Source organism: Dipodomys ordii, unplaced genomic scaffold (assembly GCF_000151885.1).
Source record: "Dipodomys ordii isolate 6190 unplaced genomic scaffold, Dord_2.0 Scaffold207, whole genome shotgun sequence".
NCBI classification, from domain to species: Eukaryota; Metazoa; Chordata; class Mammalia; order Rodentia; family Heteromyidae; genus Dipodomys; species Dipodomys ordii.
In genome coordinates, this window is record NW_012267423.1 from 494,499 (window position 1) to 510,291 (window position 15,793).

Sequence of the window (15,793 nt, forward strand, 5' to 3'; positions counted from 1 at the left end):
TTCTTCTTCTTCTTCTTCTTCTTCTTCTCCTTCTTCTTCTTCTTCTCCTTCCTTTCCCTTTCCCTTTCCTTTTCCCTTTCCCCTTCCTTCCTTCCTTCCTTCCTTCCTTCCTTCCTTCCTTCCTTCCTTCCTTCCTTCCTTCCTTCCTTCCTTCAAACCACAATGCCACTTCTGGCTTTTTCTGAGTAGTTTATTGGAGATAAGTATTTCACAGACTTTCCTGCCCAGGCTGAATTTGAACTGCAGTCCTCAGATCTCAGTCTCCTGAGTATCTAGGATTACACATGAGCCACTGATACCCAGCTCCTACTATTATACATATACTATATACTTATTATATACTATATATGTGTATGTATCTGTTTCTCTTAAAGTTTGTTGAGAACTTGGGTGGGGGTGGTATGTTCCCATATGACAAATTTCTTTAGAATTCATTACATTATAAAAATCACAAAGCAGAGTTTCAGAGCTATGATAATTATTATTGCCATTATTCCATTCTATTTTTGTTAAAGTGTTAAAAATTAAATAGAAGAAGAAATAGATCATATTAATTAAGGTTACTCTTCTCCCCTGTTAATAGAAAATATTTTTCTCTACTAATCTTCTTTCCTGATTCTTTTCAATTTAGATTATTTTGTCTCTGAAAATATTTGCCTTACCATCATCTACACATATGCCTGAAACATTTAAAAACGTCTTTATTGTTCTTTTAGTGCTCTGCACAATTGTAGATCATTGAAGGTCTTAGATATAGATGAAGTATCTCTAAATCTCCAAGCACTAAGTGTGCCTTCTGAGAAATTTACAATTCCCTAGCTAGCTCCCTGAATAGATGAGATTCAATTTTTTAATAAATGGTAAAAATTATTTCTTCATATAAGTAATTTCTGCTTCCTCAATTGATACATCATTTCAAAAATCATTTCACTAGCTTTCCCTAATTCTAATATTATATTATAGACTTGTCTTTCTTTCCTGACCTCAGAAAGTAAGGAAAAATATTTGAATTTCTAAAAGTTATATAGGTTTATAAGCAATTGTATATATAGGCCACCATATCTAAGTATTTATCTCATATCTTCGAGTGAAGAATTCACAACATTTTTAAAAGAATGATTTCTTGAGTACTAAAATGTCTAAACTACCAACTGAATAGTAGTAAATGGTATGCATAGAAAATTCCTGAAACATATGCACAGAAAATGTGCACTATGCAGGGTGCATAGAAAATTTTGCAGCAGCTAGCTTTCTGGAGCACTGAGAATAGCAGCAGGAGGTAGACCTTCTTTGAACTCTCTCTCCTTTGTATTTTGGAATTTTGTAGCATGCACATGTTTTAATACACCTAAAAAGAAATTATTTAGATGATAAGAAAACAATCACCATGCGCACAATGTACAGACACATTGTGGTTGTAATTCCCCTTCTTGTTTTAGAAAGTTTGGTAAAAATAAAGAAATATGTAAGCATGACATCCTGATTTACTTGGATCAACTGGTTCCTGAAGACAAAGTGCTCTCCACTTTTTATTATTAAGATAGAATCTATACATGGCCTTTATCAAAAGTCAATTACATACGATTATAAGCATCAAGTTTTATTATAAATAGGATAGTACTCAATAACCATAATTTCTCATGATTCCAGAAGTAGATTTCTCTTGTCTAACTATTAATCCTTAAGTGATAAATCATATACAAGAGCCTGCCTACTGTTCAGATGAAGCACTTCAGCCTTGAGTACTGCAATAAAGATCCTCCCACCATGAAACAAAAGAAAACCTCAGATCAATGTAATGGATATAGTTTTTTTTGGTCAGTCTTGGGGCTTGGACTCTGGGCCTGGGCGCTGTCCCTCAGCTCTTCAGCTCAAGGCTAGCTCCCTGCCACTTGAGCCACAGCACTACTCCCAGCTTTTTTCTGTGAGGAATCGAATCCAGGCCTCATGCATGTGAGGCAAGCACTCTACCACTGAGCCAACTTCCCAGCCCTGGATGTACGAATTAATGGGAGTGTTAGGTTCACAAGAAACTGAAGAAATCTGCAGCTCCCACCCTACACACCATGGTGACCAATACAACAAAGGAGCAAAATACAAAACAGAACAAGAGCAATCCTTTGCAAGCAGGTTCGAAGTCAGAGTTGCCCCAAGGAGGACTGATGAGGACACTAAGCCTTGGGCTAAAATGAAACTGGGAGAGCCCATGATTCTGCTTTAAATTAGTCCCCACAAAAGTGCTAAAATGATGCCAAGATCATAGTTCAGTCACACCACGAGTACATACCAAGAACAAATGTGAAACTCTAGATAAAGTATTAGAGAACATGGGGAAAATGTGTAGTTTCTCGGAATTTTCTCACCTTTAAGTTAACAAGTACTATTGCATGACTCAAATGGGAGAAAAAAGCTCAATTTTTTATAAACATCTGTTTTTGTATGTTTTTATTGTAAAAAATACTGTACAGAGGGGTTACAGTTACATGAGCAAGGCAATGAGTAATTTCCTATCAAGCATTGTTACCTCCTCCTTTGTTTTTCTCCTCCCATTCCTTCCCTCCCACCTCCACAACTACCGTGGCCCCTTGTTTTCAATACAGTGTCTTCTACATCTCATTGTTGCAATGGGTAAACCTATATCCCTATTTAAGCATTTTGTTTTATCCCTTCCCCTCCCCAAGCTAGAGAAGCGAATATATAAGATGCAGGGCCCCAACATCAAATTCAGTGAGAACAGGGGTTATACCATGGGGGAGGAACACACAAAGAAACAAAAAAAATCACATGGTACATTATAAATACATTAGAAACAATAGCAAGAAAAAAATTTATGTCCCTATCTTGGGGTTCATTTTGCTTAACATCATTTTATATGGTCATATGTACATACCTTTTGACCTTTTCTGCGTGTCCTACACATGTACTAGTTATTGCAAGTAAGGGAAACCATGGGACCTATGTTTCTTTGGGCCTGGCTTACTTCACTTAATATAATTTTTTCCAAGTCTTTCCATTTCCTAACAAATGGGGCGATGTCATTCTTTCCAATGGAGGCATAGAATTCCATTTTATACACACAGATACACACACCCACACACACCACATTTTCTTGATCCATTCATCTACTGAGGGGTATCTGGGTTGATTCCATATCTTAGCTATGGTAAATAATGCTGTGATAAACATAGTTGTGCTGGTAGCCTTAGTATGGCCTTGTTTGTAATCTTTGGGGTAAATGCCTGAAAGTGGGATTGCCGGGTCATAGGGGAGCTCAAAGATCTTTTGTAGAAGAAATATTTTCATGTCTAGCTCTTTTTCACACTTGCACTGTTGTTTTTTTGAAAGAAAAAAAGTCTACATATTCTAAAAAATTCTAGCAAATTGTCCATACTTTATATTGTTTTTGTTCTATTCTTGGCTTCTTATTTTAATCTTTACATAGTTGTATTAAGGGATGCCATGCAAAAAACATGAATATAATGAATAAAATGGGAATATAATGCATCTTAATCAATGTCACTCCTTTGAACTCTCACTCCTCTCTCCAAACCACCCACTTTCCTCACTTTTCTTAATTTTGTAGGATATGCATTGAAATTTTGACCTTATTTTTCCATACTACTTGTTTTTATAGGCAGAAATAATTTGATTTACTTGATTTATTTAATTACTCAATTTGCTTAGAGTTCAGAGTAGTACAACTCAATGATAACAGCGTGTAACACTGTATTCTAGTAGCTTACTACTGAGGACTTTCTACACATGTGACTTATAATCTTTATAAGTAAGTACGGCTATTATCTCCATTAGGGAAATATACACCTTGTTCAATTATACACTGTGAAAGACAAATTCAAACCATTAGCAGTTATATTTAACTGTTTACGGCGGAGAGTGTTTGTTGCAATCTGAAAATTGTTAAAGGCAAAGTCAAATTTATTTTTATGGTCCTCAATCTCATTTATCTCTGAGCTTAGAACTTCTTCATCCATTTTTACATCCAAAGAAATAATATGAAGACAAGAAGAAAAATATTTGTTAAAATTTGTCACGAGGTAAAATCCAAATTGTGTGATATTTCAGAGGAATGAAATCAACAATTTTTTATCTAGCATTAAAAAATCCTTCATTACTTTCTCTGATTTCAAAATATGGCAATATAAGAAGCCCTACACTCACTATATTCATAAACCATGTCAAATTAAATATGGAAAAATATAGGATAGATAGGTTTATTCTTGAAATGGCTTTGTCTTAGTTTCTAGTTATTCCTTAGTGAAGTTGGATGAGATCATTAAAAACCATTGCATTTTGAGTTATCCTTTTCCTAACATCCAAGATAAATGCAGAAATCAGAAACAGTAAGCAAATGGAATAGTTGCTATGCATATTTTTTCTAATATCAAAACTTTAGGCAGAATTAGAGCTGTAAAATTTGTAAGGAATGAACTAAATGCAAAGTTGATATAGTTTATTCTCTCCCAATTAAATATCTTTTTGTCCCTAAACTATTTATAGATTTCTGAGCCCTTCTGCCTTCTTATGTAAAAAAGGAAAACACATTTCTTCAATCCAACAAAACTCTTAGTTTAAGAAAGACCAAGGAATTATATTTCTTAATTCTTCACAAAGTAATGGTATAGGAAGATGTGGTTTTGTTGGGCGTTGTTTCTAAGACTTTGTACTTTAAATGTCTATGTCTTGATATTTCTATGGAAATTCTGGGAAATTTAAGTCTTGGTTCCCAGGAGATTTCCTTTATCACCACTATTCCTTAAAAGGTATTCCTTCTTCATTAAATTATTCCTTGTTTCTATTGTTAGTTCAAAAAAATTTGCTTTAGTTTGTAAGATATCTAAGTGACATAAAAATGAAATGTGAAATGCTCAAAAATACCCATGCTTGATAAAGTCAGTACATTTTTAGCTTTGAGCATCTTGAGGAAAAATAGGTGTTTATACCCCAGAAGGAGGATTTTTAGGCTTACAATAAAACTGTACTGGTACTAAGAAATGAGTCTTAGAAGTCAAAATTAAGGACATTTTTACTTGGCCACCTTCTGAACAAGAAAGAGCTTCATGCTGCTCTAAAAGTGAGATGTGCATCAGTTACTTGGATCCCTGTCCTTAGAATTCAAATAGAATTCCCCCTCCTCCCTTCCCTCTCCCTCTTCTTCTCCTACCCACTCCCTCCTTTCTCAACAGGTTTCATTGTTCTATTTTCATACATTTATATAACATATACTTTGCCCGTATTTATTCCCCTTTACCCTCTCCTCTGCCCTTCCCCTCCCATTGGTAGCCCTCCAATAGAACCTGTTATATATGCCTGCCATTCATTTCTCTTAGTCTATATTAATTGTTCAGAGAGGTTTCCTTGGGCTGAGAATGTCGCTTAGTGGTAGACTGCTTGCCTAGTATGCATGAATCCCTGGGTTCAATTCCTCAGTGCCACATAAACAGAAAAAAAGCCAGAAGTGGCACTGCGGTTCAAGTGGTAGAGTGCTAGCCTTGAGCAAAAAGAAGCATTAGGGAAAGTGCTCAGGCCCTGAGTTCAAGCCCCAGGACTGGCAAAAATAAAAAATAAAAATAAAACAGAGAGGTTTCCTTGCGATATTTCAAATATGCAGTAAGTTCTCCTTTAATCACACTAACCTCCTCTATGGGTCTCTCTGTGTACTCTCTACCCTTCTAATGTTCAACAGCATTTGGTGAATTAGCTCAAGCCATGTCTATAGACACAGAAATTTCAGTATTTTCCTCCACATCTCACCAAACAATTCCATAGTTATAATCACAATATATAAATAGATATAAGCATATAGACATGGTATAACTCCTGTTTTCACTGTATTTGATGTTGGTATAATTTGGGGAGGGGAAGGGAAAAAACAAAATGTTTAAATAGGGATACAGGTGGACCCATTGCAACAATGAGATGTACAAGATGCTATGTTGAATAATGAACTTTACAATTTAGGTGGGGGGGAGGGTAATTGAGGAGGTGGGAGTAAAGGGATAGTAGGGGAAAAACAAAGGAGCAATGCTTGATAAGAAATGTACTCATTGCCTTGCTCATGTAACTGTAACCCCTCTGTACAGTATTTTCACAATAAAAACTTATTTAAAAAAGCATAGATGATATAGATATGTGTATATATTTTCAGATACATAAGTATATATATCTATGTGTATGTACATATATATTGGAATACATTACATTTATGAGAGAAAACACCAATTTTTTTCTACAAATGACATAATTTTATTCTTCTTTATGGCTAAATAATATTTCATTATCTATATGTACTACCTACCCATTTATTAGTTACAAGGCATCTAGGCTGCTTCCATAGTTGAGCTATTATGAATACTGAAATCAGGGGTGAGCAAAGGTGTCTGTTGTAGTGCTCACATATTTCTAACCCAACTCTGCAGAGCTGAAGGTGCTAGGAAGAATGGTGGACATCAGCACTTTGGGTTGGAATTCATAATCCACCTCTTCCTCTCCATTTATTATCCCAAGTCTCTTCTGTTCTTAACGAATTACTTATATAATGACCAGCACATCTTTAAAGACCCAAACTGTAGCATAGTTAACCTACTGTCCTTATTTATCAGCAGGTGACTAATAAGAAATAATAATTACAGATTTTTACAAATAACCAATGTGATGCTGCCTTGAAATGTTCATTTACAGTATCAAAGGTGGTAAGTGTTTGTTCAGTGGATTGTAGAGTGAACTCCTCTGATACATCATTTGGTGAGATTAAATGTGTCTCCCTAAAACTTCTAGATGAAGTCCAAACCCGTGGTTTCTCAGTAGGTGCTTCAGCTTTATTCAGAAAGAGGGCTCTTGTGGACCTACTTAATTCAGATATGCCATACTGAGTAGAATGGGACCCTTAACCACATGTGACGAGAGTCATTATTCAAGGGAGCAATTGGACATAGTCCTCTGTTTGGACAATCAGACAATCAGACAGGGAGACTTTCATGTGAAGATTGAAGTTATGGGTGCCCTACCTCAAAGAACTAAGAAAAAACAAAGTGAAGCCTGGTTTTTTAGTGCTTCCAGAAGGATCTGGCCCTGCCAACGCTTTGATATAGGACTTTAGTTTCCAAAACTATACAATCAATACAGACAATACATATCTGATTTCAGCCACTTCATTTGTAATTTTTATTATTATAAATAAGTTTTTATTGTGAAAATACCATACAGAGGGGTTACAATTACATGAGCAAGGTAATGAGTACATTTCTTATCAAGCATTGTTGCCTCCTCCTTTGTTTCCCCTTATCATCCCTGCCCCAAAGATGTAAAGTTCTTTTTTTGACAAAGCATCTTGTACATCTTATTGTTGCAATGGGTCCAACTGTATCCCTACTTAAACAATTTGTTTTTTCCTTTCCCCTGCCCAAATTATACCAACATCAAATACAGTGAAAACAGGGGTTATACCATGGGGGGTTGGCAGCCCTAGTAAAGTATCCCGTACCATTTGGACCACTATCTCTGACTGCCTATTGCCTAGCTTACTGCATGGCTTGTGCCAAGCTCTCGATAAATGTTCATAAAGCCAAGTAACTGTCACTATTTCTTCCTAAAAAAAAATCAAGGCTCGGTCCTCTCACTGACTGTTATGTACCACTTTCCTCTGGTTCCTGTGTTACTCTTTCTTCTGCTTGCTGCACTATCTCTCTATGCAACTCTTGGGTGTCACTGGGGATCATTTATCGGAATGTACATTGTAGTTCCCAGGGGACATGTCCCCTCCAAGGTTGCCTGTGTGTTCCCGAGGAGCCTGTATTTAATACCATGGGCTCCTTGTCTCAGATGCTGGATGGAGTGACAGGCTTTGAAAAGATAATCTAGTCCTGGTTGGACAATTTCTCTTTTACTTTTTCTAACTAAACATTCTAATGTGCTCTTAGGGAATAGATTCTGCTCCTGCATGGAAGACTTTCCCAGGTTCAATGCTGCCAGTAGAAAAATTGGCCTGATTCTGGGCCCAAAGAAACATAGGTCCATGGTTTCCCTTATTTGCAATAACTAGTTTATGTCTGAGACAAACAGAAAAGGTCAGACAAGTTCATGTTAGGTGAAATGAACCCCAAGATAAGGATTCAAATGTTGTTTTTTCTTTTTTGCAATTGTTTCCAACATATTTATAAGATGATTTCTTTGTTGCTTTGTATGTCCCTCCCCCAGGGTATAAGCAAGCCCTGCTTTCACTGTTCATTTCGCTTAACATCATCTATGGTAGGAAAATTTTCCATAACTAATCTTAAATGAATTCTCCATTAGATATGTAATATTTTTTGTATTACATTATATACAATATTCACTATCATAATAGACAATATATTTCATGTGCATGTGTTATATTTATGGCAGTTGGGGGTTTGAACTCGGGGCCTCACACTTGTTAAACAGATATGTTACTACTGAGCTACTTCTCCAACCATTTGTGAGCTGATTATTTTTGTTGTTTTGGTTGTGGGGCTTGAACTCTGGGCCTGGTAGGTCTTTACTCTCTGTCCAGAAATGTTTCAGGCTTCCCATCATTACTGATGTGAACAATGTGGCATGTGCAACCACCACAGCTTCCTTTGTTGAGATGAAATCACAAGGACTTTTCTGCCTAGGCTGGCCTGGAATCAAGCTCCTCCAGATCTTAGATTGTAAAGTAGCTAACCTTACAGTTGGGACAGTAGCATTCAACTTTGTATTTTCTTTCCTTGTACTGTAACCCATTCTAATCTGGTTTCTTTCCCCCTTACTCCATCATAAATTCCATCATAACTCGTGGCTAATGTTGACAGTGACCACTGAGTTGTTGATTACTATAGAAGTTATGTCTGAACCTCACGGGACTGCTCACAAGTTTGTTTCCTCCACATCGCCCTTTGCTTGGGTTGTCCTATTATTTCCATGGCTGCCATCTTCTGTCATTCACTGGGAAATGTTGGGAGTTTCCATTTCTCACAATCTCTCTTGGCATTTTCAATTGCTTAGGGCTTAAACAATCCTCGAATCCAGTCATCTGCTATGGTCTTGCAAGGTGATCTTCTCCAGACAAGAACTCCCTGACTTGATGTCTCCACTGTGGGTTTGGCATGGGCTCCAAGTTAGTGTGTTCAAATGATACCCACATTCTTCCTTTGCCCACAGAGCCCTGTCTTCCTTCTCCTTTCCCAGGAGTGGCTTCACCATGCATTAGCATTATCAGGCCTTCTCCTTTATATCCTTATTTGTCTCACTTTTGTGAAATCACACAAAATTCTAGACTAAACATTTTGTCAATCTACTCTTATCCATCTCCATGACAACTGTCTCTTGTCTGATGCACAAAAATAGCTTACCACTGGTCTGTAAACACCTACTCCTTCCATCTTTCAATCCCTAGAATTGAAGGGAACCTTTGCAGATGAATGATCTAATTTTATCATTCTCTTGAGGGAGACTTACCAATACCTTCTAGATGTTCTGTAGGTACAGAGCCCTAATAAATTAGTACCTGCCTAATCCAACTCTTATCTATTTCTATATCTCTTTCTAAAAGAAGTCTCTGATTTGATAGCACATTGGAAAAGAGGCTTTTTTTTTTTTTTACTATATGAAACTAAAGGAATGATTGTGTGTGTGAGAACCCATTTTTGTTTTCAGTTAATGCTTATCACAATTAAAATGGTATGAAAATGTACATTACCTTGTTCATCCTGCTGTCTCAGTATCTGGCATAAATGAGATGCTCAGCAAATAGTGATTAAATGAATGTAAAATAAGTGAATGTGTTCACAGCCTGACTTTGTATTTTATCTTTTCAATGCAACGTGGTGTTCAGATGACCCACATAGTTATATTTATATATATATATATAATATTTATATTTATGTATTAATTATATATTATTTATGTATTATATGAGATATAATGTAATAAGCCACAGAAAATTGAATGTAAAGAGAACAGTGGTACCTTCCCATGTTGCCTCCTTCCTCATAAAGATGATATTCCATTTTAAGTTTCTAATTTAAGCTATTGTTATAATTTCTGAGGTTATAAATATAATAGTCAATGAATAAAAAGACAAGAAAAATGTCTCTCATCACCAATGTAACTTTATTGTCTTGACATATCGAAGTTGAAAATCTGTTGTACCATCTCTGGCTATAAAAGAAATGCAAATCAAAATAACATTGAAATTTCACCTTACACCAGTTAGAATGGCCGTAATCAAGGAATCTAACAAAAACAGATGCTGAAAGGGATATAATCAAAGTGAAATGCTACTATACTGTTGGTGGGAGTGCAAACTTGTTCAAACTTTCTGGAAAGCAGTGTGGAGGTTCCTCAAAACCTACACATAGAGCTCCCCTTTGACCCAACAATCCCACTTCTGGGAATTTATCCAAATGACCACAAACAAGGCCACACTAAAGCCACCAGTACAACAATGTTCATTGCAGCATTATTTACCATAGCTAAGATATGGAACTAACCCAAATGCCCCTCAGTAGATGAATGGATCAAGAAAATGTGGTATATATACACAATGGAATTCTGTGCTTCCATGAGAAAGAATAGCATTGTCCCATTCATAAGGAAAGAAAAGACCTAGAAAAAATTATATTAAGTGAAGTAAGCCAGACCCAAAGAAAAGCAGATCATATGATTTCCTTCATTTGTAATAACTAGAATATGAATATGATATTCTTAACAGGGGATCGCAACAACCCAAGTGCTTAGTGCAACTTATGGAACAACTTATGGAAACAAGAGGTTATCATTAGACCTTGTATATAGTTTGTTCTTTTTTCTCTATTTTTGTTTTTTTTATTTATTGCTCTAGTTTTTGTACCTCATGTTTTGCATAATAGACAATGCAATATGTGAAAGGGAAAAAGAATTACAGAAACAGCAGAACAATGGATAAACCACAACAACATTGACTCACTTGACACTATGTTGGACATGAACATTACAACTTGGTGGGAGAGAGGAGGGGTAAATGGGAGATGAAGAGGGATGGGGTAACAATGATTACAACAAAATATATTTTTTGCCTTACCTAGGTAACTGTAACCCCCAGCTCATCACCTTTTCAATACAAAAATAAAATAAAAACAAAAAGAAAATATGTTGTACATACTTCAAAACTATTTTCCTGGTATATAGATATGTGAAAAATTATATAATATATATATATAAAACTATAAATATATACCTAAGAAACCATGTGTTTTCTTATTTATAAAAAATAGGATTAATAGTATACATTATTCTGAAAATTATATTACACTTTAGTAATAGTTATAAATGCCTTTCTGACATTTAGAGATCTATGGATCTATTGTTATATCTCTATCATTTAACCATAGTAATGATAAGCACAATTGACCTCTTCATTCTAATTAAAAGGCACTCATATAATTTCCAATGGTTATTATGATAAAACTGCAGTAAATATTATTACATTGGCATCCTCATATATAATAATGCTTTTATTTTTAGGAGATATATTTGAAACAGAGTATATGTAGTCTATGTGTTATTTCATCCCCTTATTTTGATAACTATGCTCTTAGTTCTTCATGTTATGGTTATCATGAAATGGTCAGAATAATTCCTGAAGTGCTGTCCTTAGATAGGACATAATATTAAGAACTTTGCATGTTAAAAGTGTCTTTCTTTGCCTGGACAAACAAATCACATATTAGCCATGTTCCATTCTTGGGTTACCATCTGTGTTTCATTCAAGATTATGTTGATTGTACGTTCTATCTTTGAGCTTAGAATACTACAGAGGAAAGTTCTTCATTCTTTGGTTCCTTTTTTTCTGTAAATAATTGTGTTTCTTCATTGTGGAAGCTGCAAGTATTACTTTTTAACATCATAGTATGTAAATTTCAACTACATTTGTCTGTGGGTCTGCAACTTTTGTTAATCTGGCCTCAAGCTCAATACAAACTCAAGTGCTTCATTTTAGGTAAATTTTCCTCCATTCATTGTTTTTTCTCATAGGTTTCTTTTCACCATCCTATAACTCAAACTATTTACCTATTCTTTCCTGGATCTGTCCAGCCTTGCTATCATTTCTCCTGAGGCATCAGTCCTCTAGTTCTATCAGTTTTGGTTTTGTTTTGTTTTGTTTTGTTTTGTTTGGTTGTTGGTATGGCCAATGGCCACAAATTTAATGGCTTGAAACAATCCAAATGTATTAGGTTATAGTTCTTCATGTTATAAATCGAATCTGGGTCTCAGTGGACTCCACACAAAGTATTGGCAGGGCTGTGTTTCTTCTGGCTCTCAAACCAAAATGGGAAGAAGCCATTTCTTCACCTTGTCCCATGGCTAGAGGCTACCATGTTTCTGGCTTGTCGTCCTGCACCATGGTCCTGGGAATAATCGCTTTATCGCATCTCCTCATTCTTGTTCCCTGCTTTCTCTTCTACTTTTAGGAACCTTTGTGATTATAACAAGGCCACTTAAATAATTAAAAACAATACCCCAGCCAGGTGGCTCACACCTGTAATTCTAGCCACTCAGAAGACTGAGATCTGAGGATCTTGGTTCAAAGCCAGGCCAGGAAGGAAAATCCAAAAAACTCTTACCTCCAATTAACCAATAAAAAGTCAGAAGTAGAGGCTGTGGTTTAATCACTAACCTTGAGCAAAAACAAAAGAAAAATGAAAAAGTAAGAGTATGAAGCTCTGAGTTTTCAAGTCTGGATATATCACTTCATACACAAATAACACACACCTCAGGTTTCTCAATTTACTCACATCTGCAAATCCTGTTTAGCCATGAGAGATAACATTTCCATGTTTAGGCGTTGAGATATAACATCTTTAGGATGCCTATCATACCTGTGTGCAGAAATGGTCCTTAACATTTTAACCTTCAAATCTCTAATTCAGTAAACAACAATAATTAGTGGAATGATAGACAAGAACGTCAAGTGAGAGAAGATTTTAAATTGGCCAAGTTACAAGTTTCAGAGCTGTTTATAATTATGTGTTTTCCAAAGCCTTTCCTACTAGCTAGCTTCCCGGCACTTATTATCTGGGTCTGCATGCTTCCCCCTCCTTCCAGAGGCACTGGGACTGGAGTGACTGACCACATGCTCTTGTCCTTACAGAGTCCAGCGAGCATGAAGACAAGAGTGCAGGTGCCTCAGGGGAGATGCCCTCCCAGCCTTATCCTGCACCCGTGTATAGTCAGCCTGAGGAGCTGAAGGAGCAGATGGATGAAACAAAGCCAGCAAAACCCGAGGAGCATGAGGACTCAGATCCGTTGCCTGACAACTGGGAAATGGCCTACACAGAGAAGGGCGAAGTCTACTTCATTGAGTGAGTTGCAGGAATTTCTGTGAACACTACTGTAACGATCATAGCAGGATACATATGGTGTTGTAAGTAGTGATGTCAGAAGAAAAGGAGTTTCAGTGTTCTTAGTAACAGCTTCCTTCTTTTTGAGAGGATAATAAGATATTGTCTCAGCACAGATAAGGATCCCAAAATACAGCCACATGTAACAAAGAATGGATGAGGACAATTATACTGTAAAATCTTTCATAGCAGTGACTAAAAAGACAAATCAATTTTTTTTCTGTTTACTTGTTTTGGTGTCTGATTTTAGGACTTTGTATTAGCTAGGAAAATACTCTACTACTTGAACCAAAACCCCAGACCTTTTTTGCTTAGTTACTTTTCAGCTAAGGCCTTGGGTTTTGAGGGCTAGCCTAAAACTGTCATTTTCTTACTTTCATACTTGCCATATAGTTGTGATTATAAACCTAAATCACCACATGCGACTTGTGGTTGAGATGGAAGGCTCAATAACTTATTCTCAAGGCTGGTCTTGAGTTTTAATCCTCCCTCTGGATCTCTGCCTCCTGAGTAGCTGAGCTTACAGGGGTGTGATATTGAAAGGAAAGTCTCTATGTGATATTATAATTGAATTAGAAACAATTAAGAGATCATGGGGAAAGCCCTCTCACCTCTTAATAGAGGTGCAGGACTCTATGTGCAGGACCTGCACATAGTCCCAAAGATCTTCCCTGATGTTTAAACTATATTGCAAAAACCATCTATCTATCATCTTCAGGTCTCTAGTAGGATAGAGCTGTTTGTTTTTGTATGGCAGTGCTGGGCTTTGAACTCAGCCCAGACACCGTCTCTTAACTTCTCTACTTCCAGCTTTTTGATGGTTAAGTGGAGATAAGAGTCTCATGGACTTTCCTGCATGGGCTGTTTTTGAACTGCAATCTTCACATCTCAGCTTCTTGAGTATCTAGAATTCCAAGTATTAGCCACCAGCATCTGGCTAAGGTGGCTGTTTAAACTAAAACATTTGCTGGTCACAAAAGAAACATTTAAAGCATTTGACTCTGGGGTCAGAAGTCAATAAAATAATTTGTATTGTATAGCTTACCTTATAGTGCTTTTTTTCCTCCCTAAACTCCACTCTATTGGTGTTTTCCATGCTTCTGTCTTGTTTAGGAAACAGAAATGTTAAGACAAAATTCCTTGTAATGATAAATTTAATGTTTTATTATCTCAAGACCTTATCATGAAATTAAAAATTTAAATATATCTATCCAACTTTCTTTTTATTTCTAGTAGAACCACTTAAACATTTTATTTAATTCTTTTACATGCTTATGGAATATAACATTATAATTTGATATATGTATTTAATGTGAGTCAAATAATGACAATTAACATTCCCATGTCCTCAAATACTATCATTTCTATCTCCGAGCCCTGAAGCCCTCATTCTCTAGTTATTTTGAAATGTAGAGTTCGTTGTTGTTGATTATAGATACCCCGTTGTGTCATTCAGTAAAACAGTTTTTTCCAAAATAATCCCACAGTTGAAGATTTTTGGCCCCAAATTAAATTGTTGCTATGAGTAAGACAAAATGTTTATTAGAAATAATAAAAAGTAAAAATATGATAACTACTCAGCCACTCTGATTCTTGTAAGATTGCAGGAGTCTCAGAGAGGAAACTTGTCACAATAGAAGCTGACATTCTCAGTATTGGCGGTATATAAACAGATGTAAACTCTGATTATTTTTTCCCAAAAATATATTAAAAGTAGATTCTCATTCCTGACCTAGAGTGATTTCTGACTTAGATCTCCATGGACAGAAGTCAGTTGTGAAATTGAAATGTTACCACATACCAATATTTAATTCTCACATGAAGCTGGATACTTTGCTACAGGTGTCCGAGGGAATACATAATCAGGAAATTACTTGGAGGTCTGCATGACTCCAGCATGGTAGAGAAATGTAGTATTTTACAGAAAATGATTCATTAGTTTTCACCCTTCAGTAAATGTTCTAAAATATTTTTAAAAGAATGGAATCGCTTGTATTTTGAAAACATATCTCTTGTTATTTTATTACTGTAAACAATGATACATAGCCATCTTTTACCAATTAACTGGAAGTCATTACCAACTAAAATATCTTGAAGATGTAGCTATCTAGCAATGTGGTTTTGAGATGAGGAAGGATAGTATGGCATCATTATAGATTTGAAGTCAAGCTATAAATCTTAGCTATGAGGTCAGACACTGTATTCCAGAACTATGAATGCACAGAACAGAGAAGCCAATGGTGTACACATTTTAATTATGCAATACATAGGGAGTAAACATATGTGGAAATAATAAAAGGAAACCAGCTTAAGTTGATGAAAGAATTGCTTCCATACAATGGTAATACACCTTGTTTTCTTTGTGATTAAGAATGGGGCTTTGCTCCTTTTTTTTT

The 15,793-nt window shown here is 35.9% G+C and overlaps 1 protein-coding gene across 1 annotated transcript in view; it reads left to right on the forward strand.

The window, feature by feature from the left end:
* Magi2 (membrane associated guanylate kinase, WW and PDZ domain containing 2) overlaps positions 1–15,793 on the forward strand; it is a gene marked incomplete at its 3' end in the record, with an annotated part of 913,285 nt that overhangs the window by 475,406 nt on the left and 422,086 nt on the right. The window contains exon 6 of the mRNA XM_013035261.1: positions 13,148–13,358. Within this exon, the coding sequence (XP_012890715.1) occupies positions 13,148–13,358 (211 nt within the window). The remainder of the gene's footprint in view (positions 1–13,147; positions 13,359–15,793) is intronic.